This window comes from Mauremys mutica, chromosome 2 (genome assembly GCF_020497125.1).
Source record: "Mauremys mutica isolate MM-2020 ecotype Southern chromosome 2, ASM2049712v1, whole genome shotgun sequence".
NCBI classification, from domain to species: Eukaryota; Metazoa; Chordata; order Testudines; family Geoemydidae; genus Mauremys; species Mauremys mutica.
The window spans coordinates 101,028,539-101,056,267 of record NC_059073.1 but is presented as its reverse complement, the minus strand read 5'-3'; the positions used below and the strand labels follow the sequence as shown (position 1 = coordinate 101,056,267).

Sequence of the window (27,729 nt, the reverse complement as noted above, 5' to 3'; positions counted from 1 at the left end):
CCCACCACACACACACAACTCCTTTTTGGTCAGGACCCCTACAATTACAAAAGTATGAAATGTTAGCGTTAAATAGCTGAAATCATGAAATTATGATTTTTAAAATCCTATGACCGTGAAATTGACCAAAATGGACCATGAATTTGGTAGGGCCCTATATATAATGCATCTTCAAAGGATTTTACAAACATTGGCCCTGATCCTGGAGGGGGGGGAACCCCTTACAACTTGCTTAGCTTTACGCATGTGAATAGTCACACTGGGGTAACTCACTGATGATATAATTATATATGTCAGTAAATTACTCCAATCGAGACTGAATTCAATGGGACAATGCACATGCCTAAGCTTTTGCAGGATCAGGACCTTTAACTGAAGTATTTAGTTATGTTATCAGAGAGTTATATTTCAGTTGTGAGGTTATATCTGTGAAAAAAAAATGTTTTTGAAGTGAGATAAAGTATTGGAAGTTGGTGATAATTGAAAGTGTGGAGGTATAACTTATATTTAAGATGTGAACATGGACAATATTGGGCATTGGGTATAAATTATAGGAAGCAGTACTTATGTTGTTATGGCAGGCATCACCAGGTGGCACTGTTACACATAGTCTTCCAGTCTTTTTCTTAGGCTTGGTCTACACTACGATTTTAAGTCAATTTATCAGCGTTACCTCGATTTAAGCCTGGACCCGTCCACAGGACGAAGCCCTTTTTTTCTGACTCAAAGGGCTCTTTAAATCGATTTCTTTACTCCACCTCCAATGAGGGGATTAGTGCTGAAATCGGGTTTGCTGGGTCAAATTTGGGGTAGTGTGGACAGAATTTGACGGTATTGGCCTCCGGGAGCTATCCCGGAGTGCTCCATTGTGACCGCTCTGAACAGCACTCTCAACTCTGATGCACTGGCCAGGTAGACAGGAAAAGGCCTGCGAACTTTTGAATTTCATTTCCTGTTTGGCCAGCATGGCGAGCTGATCAGCACAGGTGACCATGCAGAGCTCATGCAGAGCTCATCAGCATGATGTGCACATTGCTGCGGCACATTGCATGGCCCATACTTTGTGAGAAGTATATGCCCATGTCTATGTCCTCATCAATCTCGTCACTGTGCTGCCATCACCTCCTCGCCTGGTTTTGCTTTAGCAGCTTCTGGTTCTGCCCTGAAAAAAGTGCGAAACAATTGTCTGCTATTGCTCTGATGGAGGGAGGGGTGACTGACGACATGACTTACAGGGAATTAAAATCAGCAAAAGGGGTGGCTTTGCATCAAGGAGAAACACAAACAACTGTCAGACAGAATGCCCCCCTCAAGGATTGAACTCAAAACCCTGAGGTTAGCAGGCCGTTGATTTCACAAAACAAATCAGGTCAATTTCTTGTTTTGATCAACTCCATCTATCTTTTACATCTTAGGCTGGCAGCAGACAGTGCAGTATGACTGCTAGCCATCGTCATCTCCTGGGTGCTTGGCAGAAAACGGGAATGACCTGGCTGAGTCACTCCTATGTCTGCCCAGGCGCCCCTGACCGACCTCACTGAGGTCGGCTAAAAGAGCACCCAGGAGTATGACAACGATGGCTACCAATCGTAATGCACCATCTGCTGCCAAAAGGCAATGAGCTGCTGCTGTGTAGCAATGCAGTCCCACGTCTGTCAGCACCCAGGAGATGTACGGTGATGGTGAGCTGAGCGGGCTCCATGCTTGCCATGGTAAGGCGTCTGCTCAGGTAACCGAGGAAAAAAGGTGTGAAACCATTGTCTGTCGTTGCTTTCACGGAGGGAGGGAGAGAGAGGGGGGCCTGACGACAGGTACCCAGAACCACCCGTGACATTGTTTTTGCCCCATCAGGTATTGGGATCTCAACCCAGAATTCCAATGGGTGGCGGAGACTGCGGGAACTGTGGGATAGCTACCCACATCTACCCACAGTTCAACGCTCCATAAGTCGACGCTAGCCTCGGTACTGTGGACGCAGTCCACCGATTTAAAGCACTTAGAGCATTTTGTGTGGGGACACGCACAATTGACTGTATAAAAACAATTTCTAAAAAACCGACTTCTATACATTTGACCTAATTTTGTAGAGTAGACATACCTTTAGTGTGCAAGCAAATATTCAGTCATTATAAAACATACTGTCTTGCTGTGAGTTTTTGTTTATATGCGTTTCTGTTTAGAGGCAGTTCTGTGAAAAGGAAACAGTAGCAGGAGATTTTGCTTTCTGCATTGGTCGCAGATTAGAGTCAGTTCTTGAGACAGAGTAGCTGTTTGGGATTGCTTTTGGGTATTGGGCAGAGATTCCTAAAATAAGGAATTTCCTCTGTTCCAGGATTGGGGTTTATGTATAAATAGAAGAATTTGGAATATACCAGGAGTCTGTGTCACTGATTTCTCTTCCAATGGAAAGCTGATCTGCAAGGCCTTGGACAGCTGTTCCTCGGCCGAGGGATGATGCTGGTATGTGAATCGGATATTTGTGTTTGAAGGCGCAACAGTACCTTACATTTTAAAAATGCTTTTCAAATTTAAATTTAACTAACTAATTTTCATAAACACTCCTGTAAAGATAAGGAAATACTATCCTATTTTGGCAGATGAGGAAACTGAGGCCAAATGGTTGATATTTGCCCAAGGCTTCATAAGAAGTCAATATTAGACCCAGGATTAGAACACAAGAATTCTTTATTCCCAATCTTTGCTCCCAGTTCCATGTTGCAATCAAAGAGTATACAATATCTGATTCAATGGTAGGCAAGACCTACCTTGTCTACCCAGGATCCACCACAGAAAAGAATTCAAGACTATCATTAAACTCCAGACAGGCCTTTTGGCTAATGAACTTAGCTATATTAATGACTTGGCTGAGCTAGCTCTCATAACAACCCTAAAACCAAAATAAGCTCACTGTAACTGATCATGTTTTCAGTCAGAAAAAAGAAAACAAAAACCTCCACACAACTACACTAAAAAGTATTTATCCTGTATTTTCTTTTTCTCTAATTAGGGTGCATCTTTTGAGGGAAAATGTGCATGACTGTTTGTTTAATGTACTATTTTAAATAAAATCAAAACCCTACTTTCTTTTCCTGTTAAAATCTGGAATTCCTTAAAATATAAATAATACATCACAGGAAAATTATGAATGAGGACATACACACATTTTCTCAAGCTTTCCTCTGGGTTACCATGATACACATCAAGCTGTTGCAGTATAATGTGTCACTGTAATAGTTTTAGTATATTAAATCCCCTCACAGCTGATCCTCAGCACTAACGCCTATGCTGTAGCAGAATATGGTGGTATCTCTTTGAAGTAATAAATAGTACATTATAGTTGCAATTTGTTTAAGATATAAGTTACAGTAAGTGAGGGAGTAGCATAATAGTTAACTTCTGTAATAAGAATTCATTCAATATCACAATAAAACATATTTCATAGCTATGCTATCATTAGAGTGTTTCACATTTGTGGAATTTGAATGAGGAAATGTACAAGAACAACTGAAAACACATTTTATAGCATTTGAACAAAAGAATTATCATAGGGAGGTTAACTAAAGGTAGGCTTGACAGAATTTTGATTTTTGTATATAATTTTGACATATAATATCTATGTTTATTTTTAAGTATTTTTTTATTTTAAATCAATTTAAGCTTCATAGTTGCATAAGATTATGGGTGTTAAAACATAAAAATATAAAAGCTTAACTTTTCACAGCTGCAGGAAATTATGGGAGGCATCACATATGAGAGTAGACATTGAGATTCAAAAAGTTAGAGCTTTATAACCATCAAACCATAAATTGTTGACACTGCATATCAAAATATAGAGTTAGTATTCTTAAATCAAACTCTAAGAAGTTCTCAAGCAGCATTTTTTTTATATTGCCTATTTGTAAATTTCTATTATCATCCAACATTTTTAATCAGTTTGTGTGTGTACAGAGAAGCTGACCTTTGCTAACATTTATCAATAAAAATTTAATCCTCCCAAGCTTAACTAAAGGCAACTGTATGTTATCCTGTTGAGTGACCTCTGTAACAGTTTCACTACCCTGCAATGAGCTCATGTGTGTGTGTGTGTGTTTGTGGAGGGGCGGGGGAGGAGTTGCAAGGACAGTGACATGACACTGATCCCCAATTTAGGAAGTAATCAATATAGACAGTAAGGTCCTTGAGACAGAGACTGTCTTTTGGTTGTGTGTTTGTACAGTGTACAAGGAAGTCCTAGTCTATGACTGAGGTCCGAGGCACTAACACTATATACATACTAGCTGCCCACCAGAAGTAGGCCAACATGTGGTGGGTAGGGGTGATTTAGGAGGGCATCCCTGGAAGAATTTCAGTGGCATGAACCTTCCCACACTTTCCTACAACATTGGATAATTCCTTAAGGACACAATCTGGCCTTTGCTATGGGTTTCTGATATTTGCTAATGCTGTATATTTTCAGCTTCCTAGTTTCATTGCCCCTACCCACAAGAGAGACTATCCATTAGTATACAAAATAATTGTATACTAAATCTGAAATTAAAAGTCCCTTTGTGATAACAATCTATATGTTTGGAATTCCTGGCACATTGCTTAGCTGTGATTTTTAAGGCAGAATTAATTTCTGGATGCAAACCATCACAAGACACCCATAAAAACTCCCTACATGTGGTTAAATCAAAATATTGTAGCTGAATACTTATTTTCCATTCATTTCTGATAGGAGAATTTTGCCATTGATATATAACTGTACATTTTGCCCTACTGGGGAGCATTAGACAGTCATCAGTTACTAATTAGTGATTTATGTAAAGTTTTCTGATATTTTATTTTCCTATGCTGAAAGCTGAGTAGTGGGAACTTAGGAAAATGTCAAGCTGTAACTAAAAATACTTTGGAAAAAAATTGTATTTTTAAATGTTGCTTTAACAAGAGGGTTCATCTTCAAAGCTTTCCTTCGCTCTGCCTAGTTTCAGCCATAACCACTAGCAGCAGCACTGAGATGTGCAAATATTTTGCAGCCAGTAATCACTGATGCTAACTTTGACTGCAACATTCATCATCATGGCAGTGTTGGCTATGTAAAGCAGTAAGGCTCTGAAAGCCTCCCAGATCGCACTGGGGGGGAAAGGGGAGGGGAGAACTTAATTTAAGGGTTAGAGCTCTGCCCTGTTTTTCTTTTTCCCTCCCCGAATTCCCGAGCTGCTGCTGCTGCTCTTTCTAACGCAAAAAGCCCCCCCTCCTGATACCCACAGGAACGCATCCCATCGCCAAGTTGACGCTAGGTGGCAGTCTGCAACCGCAGTTGGCATGCGGGGCAGCCTATTTCCAGAGACAGCTGCACGGGGTGTGTGTGAGTGTCCATGGGATGCCGGGGCGCAGGAATAAGCACTGTAATAAATGAGGAGCTAGTGTCTAAGCGAAGAGTGGGCTTTTAAGGGACAGAGACAGGAACCCGGGGGGCTCGCCCTGCTTCAGGCTGCGCCCAGCGCTGAACCTGGAGCGCGCTCTCCGCAATGGGATAGGCACTAGGAATGGATTTCACGCTGGCGGCTCCCCCGCCCCTCCTTGCATTTACCACTGAACCGGGGCGTGGGCTCTAAAAGCAAATAAGGAATCATGGGGATGCCCCCTCTGTCTCTGGGGCGGGCCTTTAAACGCGTCCAGCTGGTTCCTCCTGGGGGAGAGTTTATCCCGTTTTGGGTTTCCTCTGGGGTGGCTCTGGTGTAAACCCGTCTCGCTGCCGCTGCAGAGCGTTACCCGGCCGCTCTGACCCTTGCCAGGACACTCCAGCTGGGACGATCTATCCAGGGCAGGGCCGGGAGGTGTGAGCCTGCTGGGGGGGGGGGGTGTCTTGCCGGCGTGGTCTCCAGCCCCTACGCCTGGTGTGTGAGGCAGTGACGGGTGTCAGTGTGCGTGTGAAAGACAGGGAGGGAGGGAGGAGGGGGGGGGTTGTTGGCAATGGGCGGGAGAGAATGAGGCGAGTCCTGCTTCCTTTTCTTTCTGCCAGCACCATCTCAGCTCATTTTCTCTAAGCAATTCAACTTCACGGACAGCTACCTAGCCAGCCCTACGCTCCCATCATGGATCTACCAGGTAACCAACAATATCCCCGCGCTAGCTGGTCCACTTAAAATATGCATCGGCCAGGGGAGGAGGGGATGGGGTAGAGTCTGGGGAAAGGGGGATACATCACGGAGATTTAAATTTGGGTTGAAGAGGGAGGGTAACTGAGATGCAACTTCTCAGAAAGAATCTAAATGCGAGTTGGTTTCCTAGAATAGGGAGGGGGGATTTCTTAGTCTTTCTTTCCCCTCCCAAGAGTTTAATGAACCGGTAAGTTTCAAAGGGGCACCCTACAGATCACAGCTCAGCTGGCCTGTGGAACAGATTAAAAGTATAAATTGGTGCCCGTGTCTAAAGTCTCCGTAATTCAAAAGAAAGTGTTTGCCGCAAACTGGGTTTGGAAAGAGAGCTCCGCAATGACGGGAATATGCCAGCGCTCGGCTTTGCAGTAGGAAAGGGTTTATTTGATTTTCTGTATGAATGCTTATGAAATCGCGTGGGTCACATTAGCGAAGCAGCCGCAAGCGCGCAGAGCTCATTGTCTGTGAAGCTCTTCGGGCGATTCGCGCTTGGCGAGACCAGGAGAGAACCGGCGTCGATCGCACCTTAACAGCTGTGACAAAAAAGTCAGGCTGCGGGCGCTTCGGTGGTGATTTAAACACCCGCCTTCCGCAAGGGGGATTACAGGCTAGTCGGGGATCTGTCAATAGCGTTTAGCTGGCTTGATTTGGAGGCTAAAAGTGTGGGGAGTGAGAAAAAAAATACAACTACCGCGCGCTTTTCCTTCCCAGCTCAAACTGCCCGGGGGGGGGGGGGGTATGGCAGTACCTCCCCCCGGGGGGGGCAGGGGGGTGCCGGGAGAGGAGACATCTGGCACGGCACTTGGGCATCTCCTGGACCTGTTGTGCCCAGTACTTAGTGACGCCCTGCCAGGGAGGGAGGCGGGTGCGCGCTTGCCGGGCGGCGCTGGGCTCGCCAGGGGCTAGTGCGGGGTGTGTGTGGCTGGGCTCGGTGGCTGATCGCTCTCTTTGCCGTTGCCAGGCTGTGTGCCGCCCGCCCTGTGAGGACGCCTCATTGCCCTGCCCGGAGGAGGAGGACTCGGATCTAGTCCCAAGCCAGCTGCCCCGGAGAGCGCAGGGGAGGAACTAGGCGCAGCCTCCCCTCCCTACCCGCTTGCGCCCTGATGCCGGCGCCGAGGGGGAGCGGCTGCTGGCCCCTGCCGAAGATGCTGGGGCTAGGGCGGCGGGGGGCGCTGCCGGAGCCCGCGGGCTGCTGCTCCTGCCTGGCGGCGGCGCTGGCCCTGCTGCTGCTGCTGCTGCCCGCCGGCTGCCCGGTGCGTGCGCAGAACGACACGGAGCCCATCGTGCTGGAGGGCAAGTGCCTGGTGGTTTGCGACTCCAGCCCGTCGGCGGACGGGGCCATCACCTCCTCCTTGGGGATCTCGGTGCGCTCGGGCAGCGCCAAGGTGGCCTTCTCGGCCACCAGGAGCACCAACCACGAGCCGTCGGAGATGAGCAACCGCACCATGACCATCTACTTCGACCAGGTCAGCCAGCTCCTGCTCTAGCCTGCCCTCTCCCCTGGGGCTGCTGCACCTCCACCCCCCATCGCTAGCCCCCCAGGCCCTCCCCACTTACTGACCCCCCCCCCCACACACACACCTGCTGTGGTCCCCTCGCCCGCATCCCAGCCACTGCACGGAGTTTGCAGAAAGCATCGCCTCGGCTGAGCAACTTCATCCTCCCGAGGAAGCGTTTGCATTTTCATTATTAATGGTATATAATGTAGGCTTCTGCTTCGCATTTCTATGGCGCCTTCCAGGCAAGATCCCAAAACTCCCAGCAAATCTTTTCTGATGGGAGTTAAAGGGGGCAAGGGCGTGCAGACCTCAGGACAGCAGGGCATTCAGTATACCAACCCCAGTGCTCGCGGGGAGTCAGTGAACCTGCCGATTCCGAGTGTATTTGGCAATGTTACCGCGTCTCTCTTGGGTGAAGGGTGTTTCCTATCCCGTGTTGTCAAAGTAGTCAAACGATGCGTAGCGAAGGAGTAGGTTCATTTTGCACGATTTATATCCAGTGCAGAATGGTGATACTGTCTTAGGAGGCACCCTGAGCTCATCCTCTTTTCATCGTATCTTTCCTGTGTGGATCTCTGCTACCATTTCGTAGGATTACCCGACTTTGAATGCTGTCCCTGGAATTGTTGTGTTGTTCTGATTAACGAATGCATTGATTTTTGGTCTGCAACGTTATTTATTCTGTTGCATATGGATCTAGAACTCGTTAGTATCTTAAACAAAAACCATCCAACCAACCAAACAAAAAAACCTCTACCCCTCTAAATCTTAATCAGTTACAGCTTAACTAAGGAGTCTCAACCATGCCCTTTGATATCAGAGAGAGAGAGAGAGAGAGAGATTTCTGCACATCATTTATTGTACGGTATATGTTTGGCTCTCATCAGTTTGTTCATGTAACTTCATCTCCATGTTTCCACAGTAATGAAGCAACTTTCTTTTTCCTCATGGTGTTCATTTTTTCTTTAGTTCATTAGGGCGAATGGTGGAGGTTAGGGTTTTTGATATTTTTAGGGGTGTTGCTTTTTAATTTTATCCATAATTTCAGTTCAGAAAAAAAAGGTAAAACAAGGATTGCAGCCTGTAAATCTAATAGTCTGACAGAAAATATTGAGAAGAGAGAGAACTGGTGTTTGATATGCCTACTGGCCAGACCCTTCTTCCTTCTTCCCTTCATCATCTCAATCCCTCAAATACTAAACTGGGACTGGGATCACTGGTCATCTGAGCAGGAGGTTGAGAAATAAAGGGAAATGGGAAGAAAGGAAAAAAGGGCTTAATAGGACTCTGAACGCTCCCCCCCCCTTTAATGACTCTCATGTTAACAAGCACAGGGAATGGTAATCCATAGAATATTGTGAGAGAGTGGACAGAGCCAGCGTGGGGATGAAGAATAAGAAAGACATTCGGAAACCTCTTTTGAAACATTCAGCCAGGTTCCCAGTTGTGTTTTGCTTTGGGTTGTCTCATCTGCCCCGTTTTATTGTTTTTTAAATGGGTTTTCTCAACTGAATTTGGAAAGATTGAATTTTACTACTTGCCTAGTTATAGATAACGAAACGTGGGCACATTCACTATATAGTGTGGGTTTTATCCATGTCCAGTTAAAACACCCAAACAGTTTGTAAGTAGATTTCTGAGAGAGGAGACTGGGCAGAAGAACTGGGGGCCTGATCTTGATCCCATTGACGTCAATGCAAGTTTCATCATTAATGTCAGTGGAAGCAGGAGTGGGCCTCTCTTGCAATGGCCGAGTAGATGTTGGTATTTTGTGAATGTGATTTCCTCTTAATTGTAAATATGGCAAATTGGGAATGTTCTGGGGAAAAAAAAGATAACAAACCCTGAACAGTTTCTTCCCATAGATCTCTCCTGCCCCTTTCCACTTGGTAGAGTGGTTTGGCTAATTAACTTGGCATAGAAGGTCACCTTACCTCATTCTAATTGTATGAGTGCACTCCCATGCAACAGTCTTCACTATTCCTTACTCCAGTTTCTGAGATGGCCAGAGCTTCTTCCTGTGGATATAATGCATCCCACTTATTTATTCAAGTCAGTTATAATTGGTACCAACCCTCCAGAGGAAAAGAAAGAGAGGAGTGAATTGACAGAAATGATATATAATTCCTCCATCCCTCCACTCAGCTGCAACATGTTTAAGTCCTATTTTGTTATGTATTTGTTTAACACATTAAACTTAGGGCATAATTAGTTCCAAAAGTGACATATAAAAATCCATTGCACATTTACTTGACAGTTACTGTTCTTTTCTCTTTTTCTGTCAGTAATAATATGCCTTCCCCTCCTTTACTTTACTGGGGCTGTGGTGTTTTCACTCAGTCTAACAGGTTTGGGTTCATCACTGTGTTAATAAACCACTTTATGAACTACAATACTTTTTAAATGTCTTGGAAATCGACTCCTTCCCCCTGCAGTACGGTTTAATTGTATTGCAATTACCATTTCCAATAAGCTTTATATAGGTCATGGAGCTGATGCAGAATTTTTCTGGCACTTAATTGATTTGTCTTTGTTTGCTTTCCAGGTATTAGTTAATATTGGCAACCATTTTGATCTTGCGTCCAGTATATTTGTAGCACCAAGAAAAGGGATTTATAGTTTCAGTTTCCACGTGGTCAAGGTCTATAACAGACAAACTATCCAGGTGGGTAGTAATTTAAACACTCCATTAAAGATCCTTCATTCCTGTACTCTCTTTGCTTTTAAAATGTGGACCTATAAGCACTAGTTAGTATATAAAAACACAATACGTGAAGAATTTATACATGTATACATGAATTTATACATTTATACATTAAAGTGAACATTTTGTCTGCTCTATAAAATGATGGAATGAAATAAGAATAATCATTGATTACTTTTAGATTAGCTCAAACCTGCTGCTTTTGAGTGTGAAAGGTTAATGAAGTGCATAAAGAAAAAAATACTTAATACTGTCTCTTTGCATTTTAGGTAAGTTTAATGCAAAATGGCTACCCAGTGATTTCAGCTTTTGCAGGGGATCAGGATGTCACCAGAGAAGCAGCCAGCAATGGAGTCTTGCTTCACATGGAGAGAGAAGACAAAGTGCATCTCAAACTGGAAAGGGGTAACCTCATGGGAGGGTGGAAATACTCAACCTTTTCTGGCTTCTTAGTCTTTCCACTATAAAGGAAGACCAAATAGGAGCCAGATTTGTGAGCTAGAACAAGGATTGAGTCGTTAATGACACCCTGAACTTGGCAGAACATGATAATATTTCCAACCACGCAGTCAGACTGTCATGGTAGAAGAACAATAACCTTCTAAACTCCAATATTTGCTTTGAATATTGACAATTCCTTGGGAAACCTGCGCCTCTAATTAGTTTTAGACGACAGTGATCTTTAGGAGAAATGAAATTATCCACCTGAGCAATTTGTACCTGTGATTGTAAAGTCAATTTCGGATTTTATTGTTGGGATCATTGACTTTTTTTCTTTCTTTCTTTCTGTTGTTGTTGTTGTCCTGATGAGACAAATAACTTGGACCACACAATCACTTGTCAAAGGCTCACTCCAGAGCCAGAAGAATCCACCACCTGATGAAGTGTTCTTTCAATGATTTTTTTCTTTGTGTTGTATAGCTTTAAGAAAAAAAAAAGAAAAAAAATGGCTTCAGTCTCAGTCCTGTATTTTCTGGGGGAGGGGGAATTCTGGACATTATTGTGTCAAGAAGTGCTTTATCCAGTGAAGCAAACTTTGCACGATTGGAACTTATTTTGTTTTGTGTTTATATTTTTCATCAACAACTTATTTTTGTTTTCTGATTTTTGTGCTAAAAATTGTATGCTAGAATGATCAATAAGACAAAACAAAGCACATATATACTTTGTAGCTCCAAGTAAAATTAACCAATGAACAATTCTATCTGCACTTTTCAAATGATCTTTACAGATGCATTTAGAGAAGGAGCTATGTGATCCTTGAGTTATAACCTCAAATCCTTAAAGAAACTGACATTTCTGAATTATCCTGACATTTCTAGAAGAAACAGTAGAGGCTTTGAATATCTTATCTGACCATACCCTAAAATATATAATTTCTTTGCATTACTGAGTGTATTTTGGTGCTTTTATCTGATATGTAGTTATTATATGTGTTCATTAATGCTTGAATACAGTTCATGGGAACACTGAAAGATGATGGACCAAACTCCTTCCTCTCCAAGTTAAATAAAAGAAGATCCCTGTTTTCCCCCGCCAGGATCAGGTATATCACCAGTTACCACTAGTATTTTTGAAAGCATATGGTAGTAGGATGTCAGAGACCTGAGGCTGTGAAACTGGTTGAAGGTTTATATATCATCAGTGAATGCACCACAAATTATACAATTTTTTAATTTATTTATTGTCTGTATATGCTTCTCCTCTTAGCATACAGGGTCCAAAGAAATCTGGGTGCAGACTCCACCCAGTACTGTATGCCAGGAAAAGTCATTGATTCCAAATGATAAAAGACGAAACCTCGAGTTGAATTCAAATTCATCCTTTTTCCGTCAATGTAACCAAAATGCTGAATAACTTAAGATTCAGAATAAATGGGTTTGATGTCCATCTTGCTTTTTTCACTTCTATATATAAGGGTCAGAGTATTAAATTGTGCACTTAGGAAATACTGCAGTTCTTGCTCATTAGGCTCATTGGAGGGATTTTGTTTTATTTTATTTTATTTGTCTTGCTATTAAGTCTGTAAGTAATTTGAGTATTTAATTTTTATATTTTGTCAGGTTCCCCCCCGAAACATAATGCAAAGACATTTGCAGAATGTTCATGGCGGACATAGTGCATTTCAAAATTATGATGGCCATATTGTTTTCATTGTAAATTTATCATTAAAGAACATTTCCCATTTAAAAAAAAACATATTCTTTAAAAAAGAAACAAACCTTATCTGTGTTTGCTCTAATACCTCAGATTATTAAAACTGAAACAATTTTAAAAATCTACTGTATTTTCACCATTTATGCTGTTTGTTTATTTTTGGCACTTCACTTAGCTTGGATAAGGAAAAAAAGATTGGTCAGTTTAGTTTTTGTTTTTAGTCAGTTACACTTTCTGATTCTTATGCATTGGTGGACTGCTGCAATTATTTGGTTACAAACTCTTCAGAGGTATGTTTAAATCAAGAGGGGAAACTATTTCAATTAGAATAAAAAGAAATCATGAAAACAATTTTATAAAAATTAGATAGTCCAAACCCACTTGTTTCTTTTATCTAATTTGTGGGTATAAAAGACCTGACAGACTCCTTTGAACAAGTAGACACTGAAGTGGGAGCAAGTTTCTGAGTTTAGAGTTTCTGAGATAAACAGGATTTGGAAACAAATCTGAGAGGTTACCATAATCAAGTATGCAGTCGTATTGACCTCAGTGTGGTTATTCATGTGAGTAGGGTGAACCTGATCAAGCCCTGATTCTTGCCTCAGCCAAGAGATTTCAGTCAAGAGGAGGACCCCTTCCCAAAACTAGAAATATTCTGGCAAGTTACTTAGGTCACTGTGAGTGCAGAATATGCAGTAGAATCTCCTTTTTCCTTTCAAGTGCATCACCTCTATCTTACCCATTTATTTAAAAATAATGGATAGATCATGCTTTCAATCTGTCTTTGAGGTGGGGCAAGGCCTCTGATTTATTGTTCATTTCCCTACTGTTTCATTCCAAGTTTTGTGTCGTGGTACTAAGGGAGGGAGTTAGAAAACTTATATAAAATGCTAAATTAAAGACAAACTGAATAGCACATTCTTATTCTGCACTAGCTATACTGAGAATAGGTTTTTCTTCCCAGAGAAGTCTCTGCAACTGTTAGCTTTCTACCCACTCCATTTTACTAAAGTAGTTTCTAAGACTGTAGAGAGCCCAGTCTGGCTTTCATTGAAGTCATTGGGTGCATCAATGATAAATGTAATATCTCAATATCTGTATCAGAGAGATGAGACATACATTGTGGAACTCAACAGAAAAAAAACAGAGAGAGAGCCTAATACAGTAGTTATGGACAGTAAATTCAATTTAATAGTGATTGATGAAAGTAACTTTATTTCATTGGATGCAATTTAAGGTTGGCCTAAATGACATTGTAAATTTCATGTTGGTAAGCAGTGTGAGAGTTAGTAAGTGTAAACATACTTCTTAAGGGAGCAGAAGAATGGGATCATAACAGGAATAACGACCAACAGGAGAATCTAAGAAAGGTGAGACAGGGCAGGCCGCCTGCAGCTCTAGATTTTTTTTTTTACAGTGATGCCCTTTGGATGGTGGAAGCCAGAAGCTGCATTAGAAAAAGAGAAATATTGTTAGTGTACCTTGTTCAGTTCCTGTAGCACTGTGTCAAGTACAAGCAGAGTTTGAACTTGACCCTTTTAGGTGCTCTGTGCCCTCATCTTCTATTGAAAGCAGTGGAAGTTAAGCATTTCTCAGAAGTGGTCAGCACCTTGCAGCATTGACCTGGTTATGCAGAAACCATCCTCCCAACCAACCAATAAAAAAAAAAACAAAAAAAAAACACATCATGAGTTACATTATGTTTGTCCGTTTTATCTTTTCTGCTTTTACACAGGAACATCCAGTTTCTATTGGAGAAGCTTCTGTTTACACTTGGCAAAGTATATGATAGACTTAAAAAATCCAGCATTGTTAATGAGCTAGTTATATCATTTTCATGAGCAATGATTTGTCAGGATAAAGTCTATGGAAATAATATTTACTATAAATATGTTAAAAATACAGTGCATGTCCATGGGACAATTTGCATTTCTAGGCAGTGGGACCACTTGCAGACCTAGCATAAAGTAGCGTGACTCCCATTGGCTCTAGTGTTGTATTTGGCCTAATAAGTAAAGGTCTTTGTTTAATGAATGAGTCTGATTGCTAAATACATAATTTTTATAGACCAGATTCTTACTTTGGTTATGCAGTTTCATGAATCAGAATGATTGAAATATTGCTTTATAATCATTGACTATCTGTTAAAAAGATCCTGGTACATTGTTATAAACTCCTGGGGTTAAGGTGGGTGAGGTAATATCTTTTATTGGACCAACTTCTGTTGGTGAGAGATACAAGTACATCACAACCACAGTTATACACAGAAAGGCTGGTTGGACTTAACACAGGGAATCCTTTGATTTAATGCTTTTATAATCAAGTATCAGCAAAATGAAAGTCTGCTTTCTTAGCAAAATAAATAAATTACTTTCTGATTGAAAAGACCAGTCTTGCTTTCCTTACTCATATGAGTAATTCTGTTGATATAAATGGGACTATTTGCATGAATGAGGTGGGCAATATTGGGCCTAAATTGGGGAAGTGTAGACTTTTGTCAGAGTCTGATCCTGCTTGCTTTTAAAATCAATGGCAATAATCCTTTTTGACTTCAGTGGGAACCCTACCCGCTGCAGGCAACAATCTGCAATTTAAAAGTGTTACAGTATTGATCATAATCCTGCCGATGCAACCCTAGTACTAGAGAAACTCCTTTAACTCATTGTGTTATAAATCCATCTTCAAAATGAGCACCTTTCTGGTTTTATACAACTTTATAAACAATATAGCTGCTTTTTTTTCCTGTTAGACCTTATTGGTGCCACTCAAAATGAAATTGTTATGTTTATATCATGCCTTGCCATGAAACTATGTGGCATATGTGGAGTTCACATAACATTTCATACTTCTACCCCTGATAAAATAAATTAAATTAATTCAGTGAATCCCAAGCACTCTTCAGCAATAAAATAATAAAGATGACAAACTCATGCGTCTACATTAACCCTAAATGTATTCTCTTTCATTATGCTGATTTTCTTCTAAGTTCAAATATGTAAGAAATTGTAATTGGCTCATAATTAAAATTTACATTACATATTTTAATTTTCTGACAAACCTACAGATCAAATGCTGCAAATAATGTAAATAGTAGCCTAGTGAGATATTGCAATATAATTCATAGGAATTCCAAATACAATAAATAGAAAAATCTGCATCAATAGAAAAGTTAAGCACTAACTAACAGGAAATGCCAAAATTAAGGTAGCAACATTGATGATAGTGATTGCTGCCACTTCCACTATAATAATGATCAATGTAATCTTTAAATATGGGAATGTTAAAGAAGTTGCATTGAAATATCTTGTGATGTGTTCTTTATTGAAAGGATCTCATTCCGTGTGCCTATTACAATGACTTTGCAGAAATAGAACCTCTCATATATATAACTGCTATCACTACATTAGGCATAATGGAGTTGACTGTCATTACTTCTAATGGATCCTTTTGGCTCTGTGTGTGTGTGTGCACAGTGTTTGTGTATATATATATAGATAGATAGAGAGAGAGATGGGGTTGTACAAATAGATAGCATTTTCTTATGTACATTGTCCTTTATTTCACCTAAGTATTACCTAAAAATATTTTCTCCCATTTTAGAAATAGGTACTGTAACGCGATAGATGCTATATATTAATATCTATAACTGAACATACACTGAGAAATATAATTGCAAAGAATTTTATAAATATAAGTTCAGAGAACTGCCACTGTTTAAGTAGTGTTTAAGATGAAATGAAGCACAGAGTTAATAATAAAAAGCTTCTGTGGTTTCAAGAAGCTCCAGTTCTGTTAAAGCTCTTGTGATGTATGAACTCCTCTGTGCTGAGTAATGCATCCCGAGAACTGCTGTAAAACACGAGACAGTGGAGCTATCACAAATTGGCAATTCTTTGTGTCCTTAATCGATTGGCATTGGTTGGAAAGTAGGTGGTACACATCAATGTTAAATCTGTAAGGGAAAATTCATCCCTCTTGTTTAGCGGCTGCAGTATTCCCCTGCTATCTTCCTTTTCCCCCCCTGTACATTTTTCTACATAGCTATGCACTTTGTATGTCACATGTCCAAAACAAGACTATGGAATCCTACTGTGCATTCATGGGGGTCAGGATCAGAGGGATCACCCTCTTCTCTCACCCCTTCTCTCCCCATCCCCCTCCATACATACACTCTTGATTTTTATCTTCACTAGGAAAAGGGTCAACACTGCAGCATTCATTTCTAAGTAAAAGCAGTAAGTGTAGGATTTGGTGCATGACAAACTATATAAGAGAGAATCTTTCTACTCCCTAGAAAATAATTTATCCTTAAGTGCAAAGCTTTATTAGATTTCTTGGGAGATTTTTTTTTCTAACGGTGGTTTCTAACACATCTGCCTGGGAACCACCAGCAAGAAACAGTTTCTCTGTCCCTTCTCCTCTCACCTGACCTTACTGGAGATTCTTGTGTTATCATTCATCATCATAATCTTGCTCGGTATAATAACTGTACCCTTTATCTTGACTATCTAGTCAAAATGAGCTTCCATAATAACTTTATTTTTATATAAAAACATAGATTTTCCTTCCTCTTTCCAAAGGTTTCCACTATTTCCTAGCTCTATAACACAGCAATACATTAACACCATTCTCTTACCAAGAACTTCTCATCATTGAGACCTATATCCTCTCGCTGTATCGTTTGGAGGGAAATTCCTAATTTTGGATTCATTTTAATGCAGACTTTATAAAATATCTTATTTTTGTGATGGAGCATTTTTAACAATGTTTTCCAGTGAAACATTTAAACTCTCACTCATAATGTTTTGAAATCTTGTCCATTCAAATGATCATAGCTTCAGAGTCCTATCTATTAGACACATGAGCCTGCAGTTCTGCACCCAAAGTACCCATTGAACTGAGCCCTAACTAATAAGGGACAGAAAACAAAGCCAATTAAAATAGAATGTACATGAATCAGTGAGTTCTGATAAATATTTTGATCCTGTTAAATCTATTTCCCAGAGGGGAGAATTTGCATATTACAGCCCTTGATCCTCTTAGTCCTTTTAAAACATTCTATGGCCAGAGGTACTAGAAAACTTTCTACATCCTCATAGAGCCTTTTTAGGTAATATAAACCTTGGAATGCAAGTGTTAGGAGGCAGGAAAAGAAAAGGAGAATGCAAAAGACAGTTCTTTGAGTAGATGCAGCTATGTGTTCCATTTAGGTGTGCTCATGAAGCTGGAGAACTTTGCCTAGCAGTACCCCTTGGGGCCGTGCTTGCACCCTGTGGCCCTAGCCTCTCCCCAGGCTATATAAAAGTGTCACCAGCCCAACCCCCCTCAGTTCCTTCTTGCCACCTGCAGCTAGAGACGGTGCCTGGCATGGGCAGCATGTGACTTCCACATCTGGGGAGGCTGGGTGTGAGCACCAGAAGCCTCCTCCCCTGAGGCCCTGCCCACGCTCCACCCCAGGCCCGACCTGGGGCTCAGGGGAGGGGATGGAGACGTGCAAGTGGGGGGTTGGGGGCTCCTCAGGGGAAGAGGTGGAGTGGGGACAGGAAGAGGAAGATCACTGGGGGGGCCACAGAGGAAGAGGACGAGTGGAAGTGGGACCTCAGGGCAGAGTGCAGGCGAGACTACGGCCCAGGTGCCCTTTTGGCGGTGGCGCTCCAAAGACAGTGGGCTGGCATGCTTCCTGAGAGATTTGCACCGCATCCTGTTCGGAGTGGCTTAGCCTCCCCTGGCCTCTTATACCCGTTGCCCATGGAGCTTGGTGTGGTGTTTTCATCTCACATTTTCACTCGTTTTCTGAGTCTTTTTTTTCTTTTTGTTTTCCTCTAGATAATAGTTAGTTAGTAGTACCTGTGATAGACCCAGGCCAGTTGGGTACAGCAGAATAGCAGAAGGCAGATATACTGGCCACTGGATTAACAGTTTTCTGTTCCCTGACTGATCAGAGCAGGGGCTGCTCCAGGCTAATGAGAACACCTGATTCTAATTAACCTGCAAAGAGTCAGGTGAGGCCATTAAGCTAATGTGACCACCTGACTCTAATTAAGGCCCCGCTGATACTATAAAAAGGGCTCACTCCAGTCAGGCAGAAGAGAACCAGGGAGCCAGAGGAGAGGAAGTGCGGCTGAAGGGGTGATTAATGAAGACACCCTCAAACCATCGTTAAGGGAGCCCTAAGGTAAGGGTGAAGAAGGGAGAAGCAGGAGAACTGTGGGGAAGTGGCCCAGGGAAATGTAGCAACTCTGGCAGTGAAAGGTTGGCTGCCAAAAGCTGCTACCATTAGGGTCCTTGGGCCAGAACTTGGAGTAGAGGGTGGGCCCGGGTTCCCCACAACCCACCACTACAGGAACATCTCCTGGGAAGGGAAGTCAGGCCCCTGTCAGGACAGGAGGCTAAACTGTTCTGAAATAAGCCCCCAGGGACAACAGAGACTGTGGGAGTTCTCACCAACCTCCTTGCTGGCCTAAGATGAAAAGGGCTCAGTAGACTGTAACCCTGGCCCTAGAGAGAGAAGGGCTACGTGGAGGGTCACAGTGAGCCACTGAGGCTAGCATAAACTGCCTAGAAGCACAGGACCCACGGGGGCAAGGTCAGAGATCTGCCACATACCTTAAGTTTAGTTTAGTGTTAGAATATTTGGCTTCTCTGTGTGATGTTCACACCAGAGTTCAAGCATTGTTCACTGTGTGGGGTGCCACCCCCAAATAGTGATCCCCACATGTGGTGCTTGTTGTGACTTGGTGAGTGACACATTCTGTAAGTAATTCAAGTAACTCAATCTGTACATAATTCAAGAAGAAGACTCAGTTGGCAAGAGATTTTTCAGCTGAAGCAGCACCTTCTGGAGCAGGCCATGAGGCCTACTTCTGCACAAAAGCCTTTATCTGATTGGCAGTCACCTTTGAATACCGCTCCACATTCAGACCCTACTGATTCCCCCAAGAGGAAGAAGAGTAATTTTCCCTCCTCTGGTGTGGCAAGGAAGAGGTCCCATAAGATTAATCAGGACTACTCCCATGCTCGAGGAGACTCTCCCTCATCTTATAAGATGAATGCTGACCAGCACCATATCCTTCCGACATCCAGGATGGAGCAGGTCTCTCTAACTGATCCCCAGTATGGTGCTGAGATCAGCGAGAGTCTGTACCATCAACTCCAGTTCTGGCCATGGGGCATCTGTTGAGTTTGGTACTGATCATGTTGGTATCAGTGCCTATGGTCTCCATGCAGGTAGCACATCAGGTAGTTTTAGATCTGATTTGTCTCTCTGTGCCTGACTCTAGTTCAGGAGTTTTCCAGTGCCATAGTTTCTACCACTTCATCTTCTGTCATGTCCTTGGAACCTTCTGGCTGTATCACAGAGTTGCCATTTTCCTCAGTATCCCAGCTTGCACTGCTAACATCACAGGGTATGGAGTTGAGTCTGATGACATCCTTGACACTGAAGGCCAACTTGGTGCAGATGCACCCCTCAGCTTCATCATTGCAATGGTAGCAGATCCCATCATTGATCTTGGCACAGTCCTTGGTCTTGGTGCTAGAGCCTTCTATGGTACTGCGTGGAAGTGTGTCTCACATGGAACTGCTTGTGACAATTCCCTAGTCACCATCTGCACCAATACCATCCCGACCAGATGAGTTGGATGAGTCCGAATGTTCGTTCACACTGGCAGAGCTGGTTCCCCAGTTGTCACCAAAGAATCTCTGGGACTCATCAAGATCCAGGCTGGGGTCATCCTCCCCTTTGCCTTTTCATGATAGGCACCAGAGAGCATCTTCAGATCAACATTGGAACCAAAATCAGCATTGTTCCTACAGTCAGGACATGGGCTCTTGTCCCAGTGTCTACTGGATCTTGTGGTTCAAGAACAGGATCCATTATTGGCACAGCAAACTGCTTCTTTTTACTCTCTGGATGACTCTTGTGTGCTGGGCTTCTCCTGGCCAATGCCTGAGGACTTTAAGGCATATGAGGACATCCTTACGCATATGGCCACTACATTAGGCATCCAGGCTGAATTTCTGAAGGAGAATATGCATAAACTGCTGGATATTCTCCAACCATCAGCCCTCCATCTTCTCTTCATCAGAGTCTCTAATTTTGATGTTTGATGCGAAAGAACTGAGAGGGACAGGAGTGGTGCAGCCATTATATAGCCAGCAGAGGGGCTAGGGCTGCAGGGTTTTCAAACAACTGAGTGATCATTCATCATGAACAGTGGTGAGGTAAAGAGGCTAGAATGTAGGAACAGCAAATGGGTTCCTCAAAAAGCAGGAAGATCACGTGTCTGTTCTTTGCACCTGTATCAGCCCCTGAATATATACATTATGGCTGTATATGTATCCAGAGCTCTAAGATAGAGCCCTGACACTATGTTAGTTGCCACAATAAAATGGAAATGGAATCAAGCATGTACACATGATTAGCAACTGTGCTGAATATTTGGTAAAGGATAGTGGATTCAATACAAGTACCTGTCAGGTAAGTGAAACAGTGTTGTTTCCATCAAATGTGGGAATACATAGTAACAACCTGAACTCCCCTGGGCAAAGCCCTGCTACTTACACAGTTAAAGATCAGGCTGCAGCCCACATATCTAGGACCACTAGTTTTAATATGCAATAAGAGAAAACAATGGAAAATCATCTAGTCGGTTTGGGTTGTGGGTTTTTTCTTTTCCCCTCAGTCAGGAAGGAACTCAGTTATTTTAAAATAAGGGGTCCAGATACACTCTGCAGCAAGATCTAATGCTTTTTTTGTGTATAAAGAAGCCTGCTTGTCTCCCTCCACGTCCAGACCCAGACAGGCATGATGGCCAGGAGTAGGGGCTTTACCTGTATGATGCAGCTTTTTAGATCCTCCTAGAGGTCTGTGGTAAAAGCCTCCTAATCTCTAGGGTGATTTCTTTCTGACTGGCTGGTCTCCCATTCTCCCATCTCCTGGAGAGTGCAGTCAATCAAAGCTTGCTGTGCTCAGTGAGGGGGCAGTCTCCTACCTGACTGAATGTAGCAGCCAGCATTAGCGTCCCCTTTCCAATCCCTCCTGTTGTGTAAAGAAAGGGCTGGGAGTAGATACGGCTTTAGGGAGGTTTAGATTGCTGCTTTTGCAGGCCCTAGGGTATCAGGGTACTGGTTATGCACTCCTCCAGCTTTGAGTGGGGCCATGAGAGGGACTTATCTACAAATATTCTGCCCAGGAGGTAGAATGCTGCCAGAAGTCTCCTCAAGCCTCCAAGTAAGATAGAGCTGAGGAGATTCCCCTAAAGGTATGGTGAGGAAGACAGAGGGTAAAATGCTAGGGTGAAGGGTGGAGATACATAGAATGAAACACTGGGAAATTAGGACAGCATGAAATGGGGGCACAGCGTGAAAGGGGTGAAGTGACAGAAGCAAACAGGAGTTCAGGGAGTGAATGAAATGCTGGCAAGGTGAGAAAGAGACCATTATGTGGTGAGGCTGGGACAGAGAACACAACACAGGAGTGGGGCTAAAGGGACAGAGAATGAAATGTTTGAGGAAAGAAAGAGGGGATTTAAGAATGAGTGGCTTTGGGGCAAGAGATGGAATGAAGCTGAGAGGGGAAAACAAAGGTAAATATGGAAACAGTGGGGCTGGTGAGGGAAGGTGCCAAAGACAGGAGTGGGGAGCTATTAAGAAATTAGTCAGGCTGGATGAGGGAGGAGAGAGGGGTAAAATGTGAAACCAGCCAGTGTGTGTGGGGGGGGGAGGGGGATGGGTAGAGATTGATCTGGAGGGTGAGGGGGAAGAGTGTTGGAAGTGGTGAGTATATTTGCAGAGGAGAGGGTTTTTGTGTGTGGGGGGGAATAGAGTGAGGAATAGGGAATGACTTTTTGTAGCAAGCAAGAGATGAGACAGCATTTGGAGGCTGTCTCAAAGTTTCAGAATGAGGGAAGAGGAAGAAATTAATTCATAAAGAACTTTGGAAGAGCTGTTCTGTGGGACTTGTTCATTTGTTTTTGTCTTTAGAATGCACCAGATTCCACTAAATAGTAGGAATTTACAAACACTTAGTTGTAACCCCCTCCCTTCCTTCTGCTCCTTTCCAGAGCCTTATTCCTTCTCTTCTACAAACACTCCTCCTACATCAGCTCACTTCAGTGTCTGCAAATTATTCATCATCCCTGCCAAGTGTTGAGTACATGGAGAGCTTGAGTATCATCAACTCCTGTACAAAGTCCTTGGGAACTGCAAGGCTTCCATCACCTTGTAGGACAGGCCCCTGTTCTGTGGCCTGGTCAAAAGATATTGCCTGGGTTGTTTTGCACCTGCAGGTATGACCCTTGTCGCTTGTATCCCTGAAAGTGTTTCCTATCCTCTTTTTGAGAGCTCCATTTTGCCTGTGTACACAGGTTCGGTATGTGAATAAATGAACAATAAGACTAGTTGCAGTTCTTGGAATTTCAAAATGATGATGAAGAATGGGGAGGCATCTGGGAAGAAAAGATAATCAACAGATGTATTGAATGGCTGTTGCAGTTGTCATTTTTAGCATTGGCAGAAATATTTCAAATTTAGAAATTTTGACTAAAAAGTAGATTTAAAAAAAGAAAATTTCATGCATGTTTTCTCCACTTTTCAACTAGCTGTCATGACCAGTAATTATAACATGTGATTTAAGTGATCAACCATATACCTTATACAGAGATTTACAAATATTGTACATTCAAAGTGTTCATTATGATCTGTTCACAACCATCTTGCCCCAAATGGTTGTAAAAGCTACTTGTTGCACTGTTATGAATAATGCACATACTTCTAAAAATCATGATCTGTTCATGGACAGGTCAGAACCAGAAAAGGGGCCAAATTCACTAAGAAAATTGGTCATATAAGGAATATTTCAACCAGCTCTACTGTATCATCTTCTCCCGTTCAGCACTAACTTTTGGTCTACTCCCAGGGTCAGCTCCAGGCACCAGCTGATCAAGCAGGAGCTTGGGGGGGGGGGCAAGGGGAAGGTACGGCACGTCGGGCTCTTTGGCAGCAATTCGGCAGCGGGTCCCTCTTGGAGGGAAGGACCTGAAGCGGTGCGGTGGAACTGCCACAGATCACGATCACAGCTTTTTTTTTCCCACCGCTTGGGGCGGCAAAAACCCTGGAGCTGGCCCTGTCTACCCCTCATATTTTATTTCTACTATCCCATTGCAGGCAATTTTTTTCCAGAGCAAAGAAATCACCTCTTGTGTCCCGGAGAGGGAGTCTGAAAAATGTTGGGAATAATTAGACCATCTGGTGCTGTAAATCCAACTGAAAGATGTGCTCAGTGGATCATGGCCTAATCTATTCTACAACTACAGCATTGGAGTTACTTCAGCACAAAAGAATTACAAGGGAAAGTGATATCATGGAACCATCACATATCCCTGGTCATCAGTAGGCACAAGGCATACAAAAAATTGGCAGTTATCCAAGAGGCAGTATCATATCATGATAATCAGCTCTTTTCAGTTGCTCTATTATTTAGATTTTTTTTATCTAGGAATAAGTGGATTCTATCAGCTAGTGTGATATCATTTTTTCTTTTGCAGTTCACATGGATTCATTTACAGTTTATAACGGATTGAACTACAGTATCTGAAGGCTTTGCTTAAACCAATGATTGATTAGTACTTGGGCCTACCTGTTTGATTTTGAGACCAATCTTGCTCTCTTTTAAGTTAACTGGATGCAGGATCAGGTGCTGTGTAGCAGTGAATACACATCCATGCATACTCTTGAAATAATAGGAATGAAATACTACTTCTATTAATAGATTCATAGTTTTTAAGATCACAATGGACCATTAGATCATCTCATCTGACCCCCTGTACAACACAGACCATGGAATTTCACCTAGTTACCCCTGTGTTGAGCCTAGTAGCTTGTGTTTGACTAAAGCATAACTTCCAGAAATGCCTATTATAGTGATCTTTTCAATAGATGGCACTGCTGGGACTAAAACTGTTGCTTGACTAAGATGCAGATTAGTTTTTGAAAAGGACTGCTGGGATTTAGAGAGAGAATATGGCTTTATGGGGTGGGGGTGGGGATTATTGTCTTTAAACAGGGGGCTCTGGGTTGTGTGTAATTTGGAAATTGTGGGAAGGACTGTTTGTGTTACCTCTGAGGGTGTTGAAAAGTGGGTCAAGTACCACAGGTACAAATAGTTTGCTCAGGAGAGTGACTTAGATGATGCAGGTATGAACAAGCTATAGCTACAACAATTGAATATTAAAGACACAAAGGTAATTGTGCAATAAATAAAAGTCTGACTGTGTCTGACTGAATCCACCTCAGTTTATTCTCTTTAACTATATCTACTCCATGGGCTGGACTAGGTTATAAGTGCAAAACCTCCTTGGGGACGTGTTTGTAAATTTTCAGTAATTTAATTTAATCAGAATCCTTGGGATATTGTTATCACAAAGAACTTCTCTCAATATGACACCATGATGAACTCTGCTACTGGGGACTTGTGATTTCATGATCCATTCCTTAAGTTAGGAGAAGGAGCATGTCTCCCCGAGGATCTAACACACAAGTCAGGAAGCTCTGTGCCCTGAAAAGAGCTAGCATGGGTTCATGTCCCTATGTGTATTTTCTACAAGCAGAGTTATTCCTTAGTATACACTCTGAAACAGAAAGCTCTTCAACAGAATACTTTCTCTGATGGCAGAGTATTATTAGTTAGGTGACTGTCACAGAGACGCACGCCAGGTTACAGAATAAACAGAAATAATCTGCCACATCCTGAGGGTTTGAGATAGAATGAGAATCTCTCCTGGGTTAGAACTGTATTGTACATGTGTATGTAACAGACTACAAAGGATAGTTTATTATGGAAATTGAAATATATAGATAGAGGGATAGCACTGTCCCTGTATGGTGGGCTGGGCAGAAATTTCACATCAGCATTCAGTTCAGTCCCAGTTACTGTATTCTAACTGATAGAAATGCTATAATTAATAATGACTTTTAGGACCTGACCATTATCTGTACACCTATGTTGTACACCTTGTTGGTACAGAAATTAATGCAGGCAATGGGGACAGAACTCAGATATTCTTCTCCTGAAGTACAATCTCCTTTTCCTTTCAGATAAAAAAGAATATTGTGTTGTTTGTTAGTAGTTCAGGGTCTATAAAAATGAGTAGTTTATATGCCATCAAGTAGAGCACAGTAGCACTCATTAAATAGTAGAAAAATTAATTTTCTAATATTTTTGCAAATAAGTTCTCTATGAATCTTAGGCCTGGTCCACACTAGGACTTTAATTCGAATTTAGCAGCGTTAATTCAAATTAACCGTGCACCCGTCCACACCAGGAAGCCATTTAATTCGACCTAGAGGGCTCTTTAGTTCGAATTCGGTACTCCACCCCGACGAGGGGAGTAGCGCTAAATTCGACATGGCTATGTCGAATTAGGCTAGGTGTGGATGCAAATCGAACTTACTAGCTCCGGGAGCTATCCCACAGTGCACCACTCTGTTGACGCTCTGGACAGCAGTCTGAGCTCGGATGTTCTGATCAGCCATACAGGAAAAGCCCCGGGAAAATTTGAATTCCTTTTCCTGTCTGGCCAGGTTGAATCTCATTTCCTGTGTGGACGTCGTGGCGAGCTCAGCAGCACTGGCAGCAATGCAGAGCTCTCCAGCAGAGGAGTCCATGCAATCTCAGAGTAGAAAGAGGGCCCCAGCATGGACAGACCGGGAAGTCTTGGATCTGATCGCTGTGTGGGGCGATGAGTCTGTGCTTTCGGAGCTGCGCTCCAAAAAACAGAATGCAAAGACCTACGAGAAGGTCTCCAAAGCCATGGCACTCAGAGGATACAGCCGGGATGCAACGCAGTGCCGCGTGAAAATCAAGGACCTGAGACAAGGCTACCAAAAAATCAAAGCGGCAAACGGACGCTCCGGAGCCCAGCCCCAGACATGCCGCTTCTACGAGGCACTGCATGCCATTCTCGGTGGGTCTGCCACCACTGCCCCACCAGTGACCGTGGACTCTGAGGATGGGATAGTGTCGAGGGGCAGTTTCTCGGCGATGTTCGCCGATGGGGAAGATGAGGAAGGGTTTGTGGAGGACGAGGCAGGCGACAGCGGTTACAATACTGCTTTCCCCGACAGCCAGGATCTCTTCATCACCCTCACAGAGATCCCCTACCAACCCTCCCCGGCCGTTAACCCGGACTCCGAATCAGGGGAAGGATCAGTCGGTAAGTGCTATAAACATGTAAACATTTATTTCTTAACAAAACAGGAATAAAAACTATATAAAAAGAAGGTCAATGCATATAGGTATAGAACAAAAATCCTTTTGGGACAGTTCAACGAAGCTCTCTGAGAGGTACTCGAAAAGCCTCCTTAGGAGGTTCCTGGGGAGAGGTGCCTTGTTGGGTGCTCCGTGGAAGCACACTCTTCCGCGCCAGGCCATCAGGAGGTATAATGGTAGCATCGCCTCGACCAGCATGGCAGCATAGGGCCCTGGTCTGTGCAGGGATTCACACAGCATTCGCTCTCTGTTTGTCCTGGAGACCCGCCTCAGGGTGATCTCGCTCGGCGACTGCTGCATCTAATTAGGGGAATTACTTTAATGTTACTATTGTGAATGCTTGACTTTTCCTTTGCATAACAATGACCGTCGTTTAACAGCCACGTGTTGTAGGCTGCAGAGGAAAAGCATACAGGGATCTTTCCCGAGGACAGCCGCGAGGGGCTGGAACAGGGTCAGACTTTATGCTTTCCAGATTGCCTGCAGCAGGAGGGCCCTGCTATCCATTAACTGTTAAGCAGCCTAAAGTTTCTGGCTTACCAGGCCTGGCTGCTACATGGATTCTGCTGTCCTGCCCCGCTTGTCCGATCTCCAGTGCAAGACCCCAGGCAATGAAAGTGAATGCCGAAAATTCGAACTTGTCCTGAGAGCACATGAGATTAGGTGCCCTGTATGGTCTTGTTCACAGAAACTGAGTAGACTGTGTTCAGTGTTCGCAAACATGTATCTTTGGAAGGAAATCACTTCCTTTTTCCCATCACACAGCTGCGGCTCTTTCCCGAACTGCCCTGGCATCCCCCTCACAGAGGCTGGCGCAGATTAGGCGGCGAAAGAAAAAGACTCGGGACGAGATGTTCTCTGAACTGATGGCCAGCTCCAGAGCCGAGGCGGCCCAGCAGAGCCAGTGGAGGGAGACCCTCTCTCAGCAGCAGCGCTCACACAGCGAACGGGAGGACAGGT

The 27,729-nt window shown here is 43.1% G+C and overlaps 1 protein-coding gene across 1 annotated transcript; it reads left to right on the top strand.

Moving 5' to 3' along the window:
* The first annotated feature begins 5,680 nt into the window (after positions 1-5,680).
* On the top strand, positions 5,681-12,521 carry CBLN2 (cerebellin 2 precursor). The gene is made up of 5 exons (XM_045006232.1): positions 5,681-5,819; positions 6,005-6,090; positions 7,102-7,606; positions 10,185-10,304; positions 10,613-12,521. Exons 3-5 carry the CDS (start codon positions 7,244-7,246, stop codon positions 10,808-10,810), a joined length of 681 nt encoding a protein of 226 aa, XP_044862167.1. The 5' UTR covers positions 5,681-5,819; positions 6,005-6,090; positions 7,102-7,243; the 3' UTR covers positions 10,811-12,521.
* Positions 12,522-27,729: the final 15,208 nt, after the last annotated feature.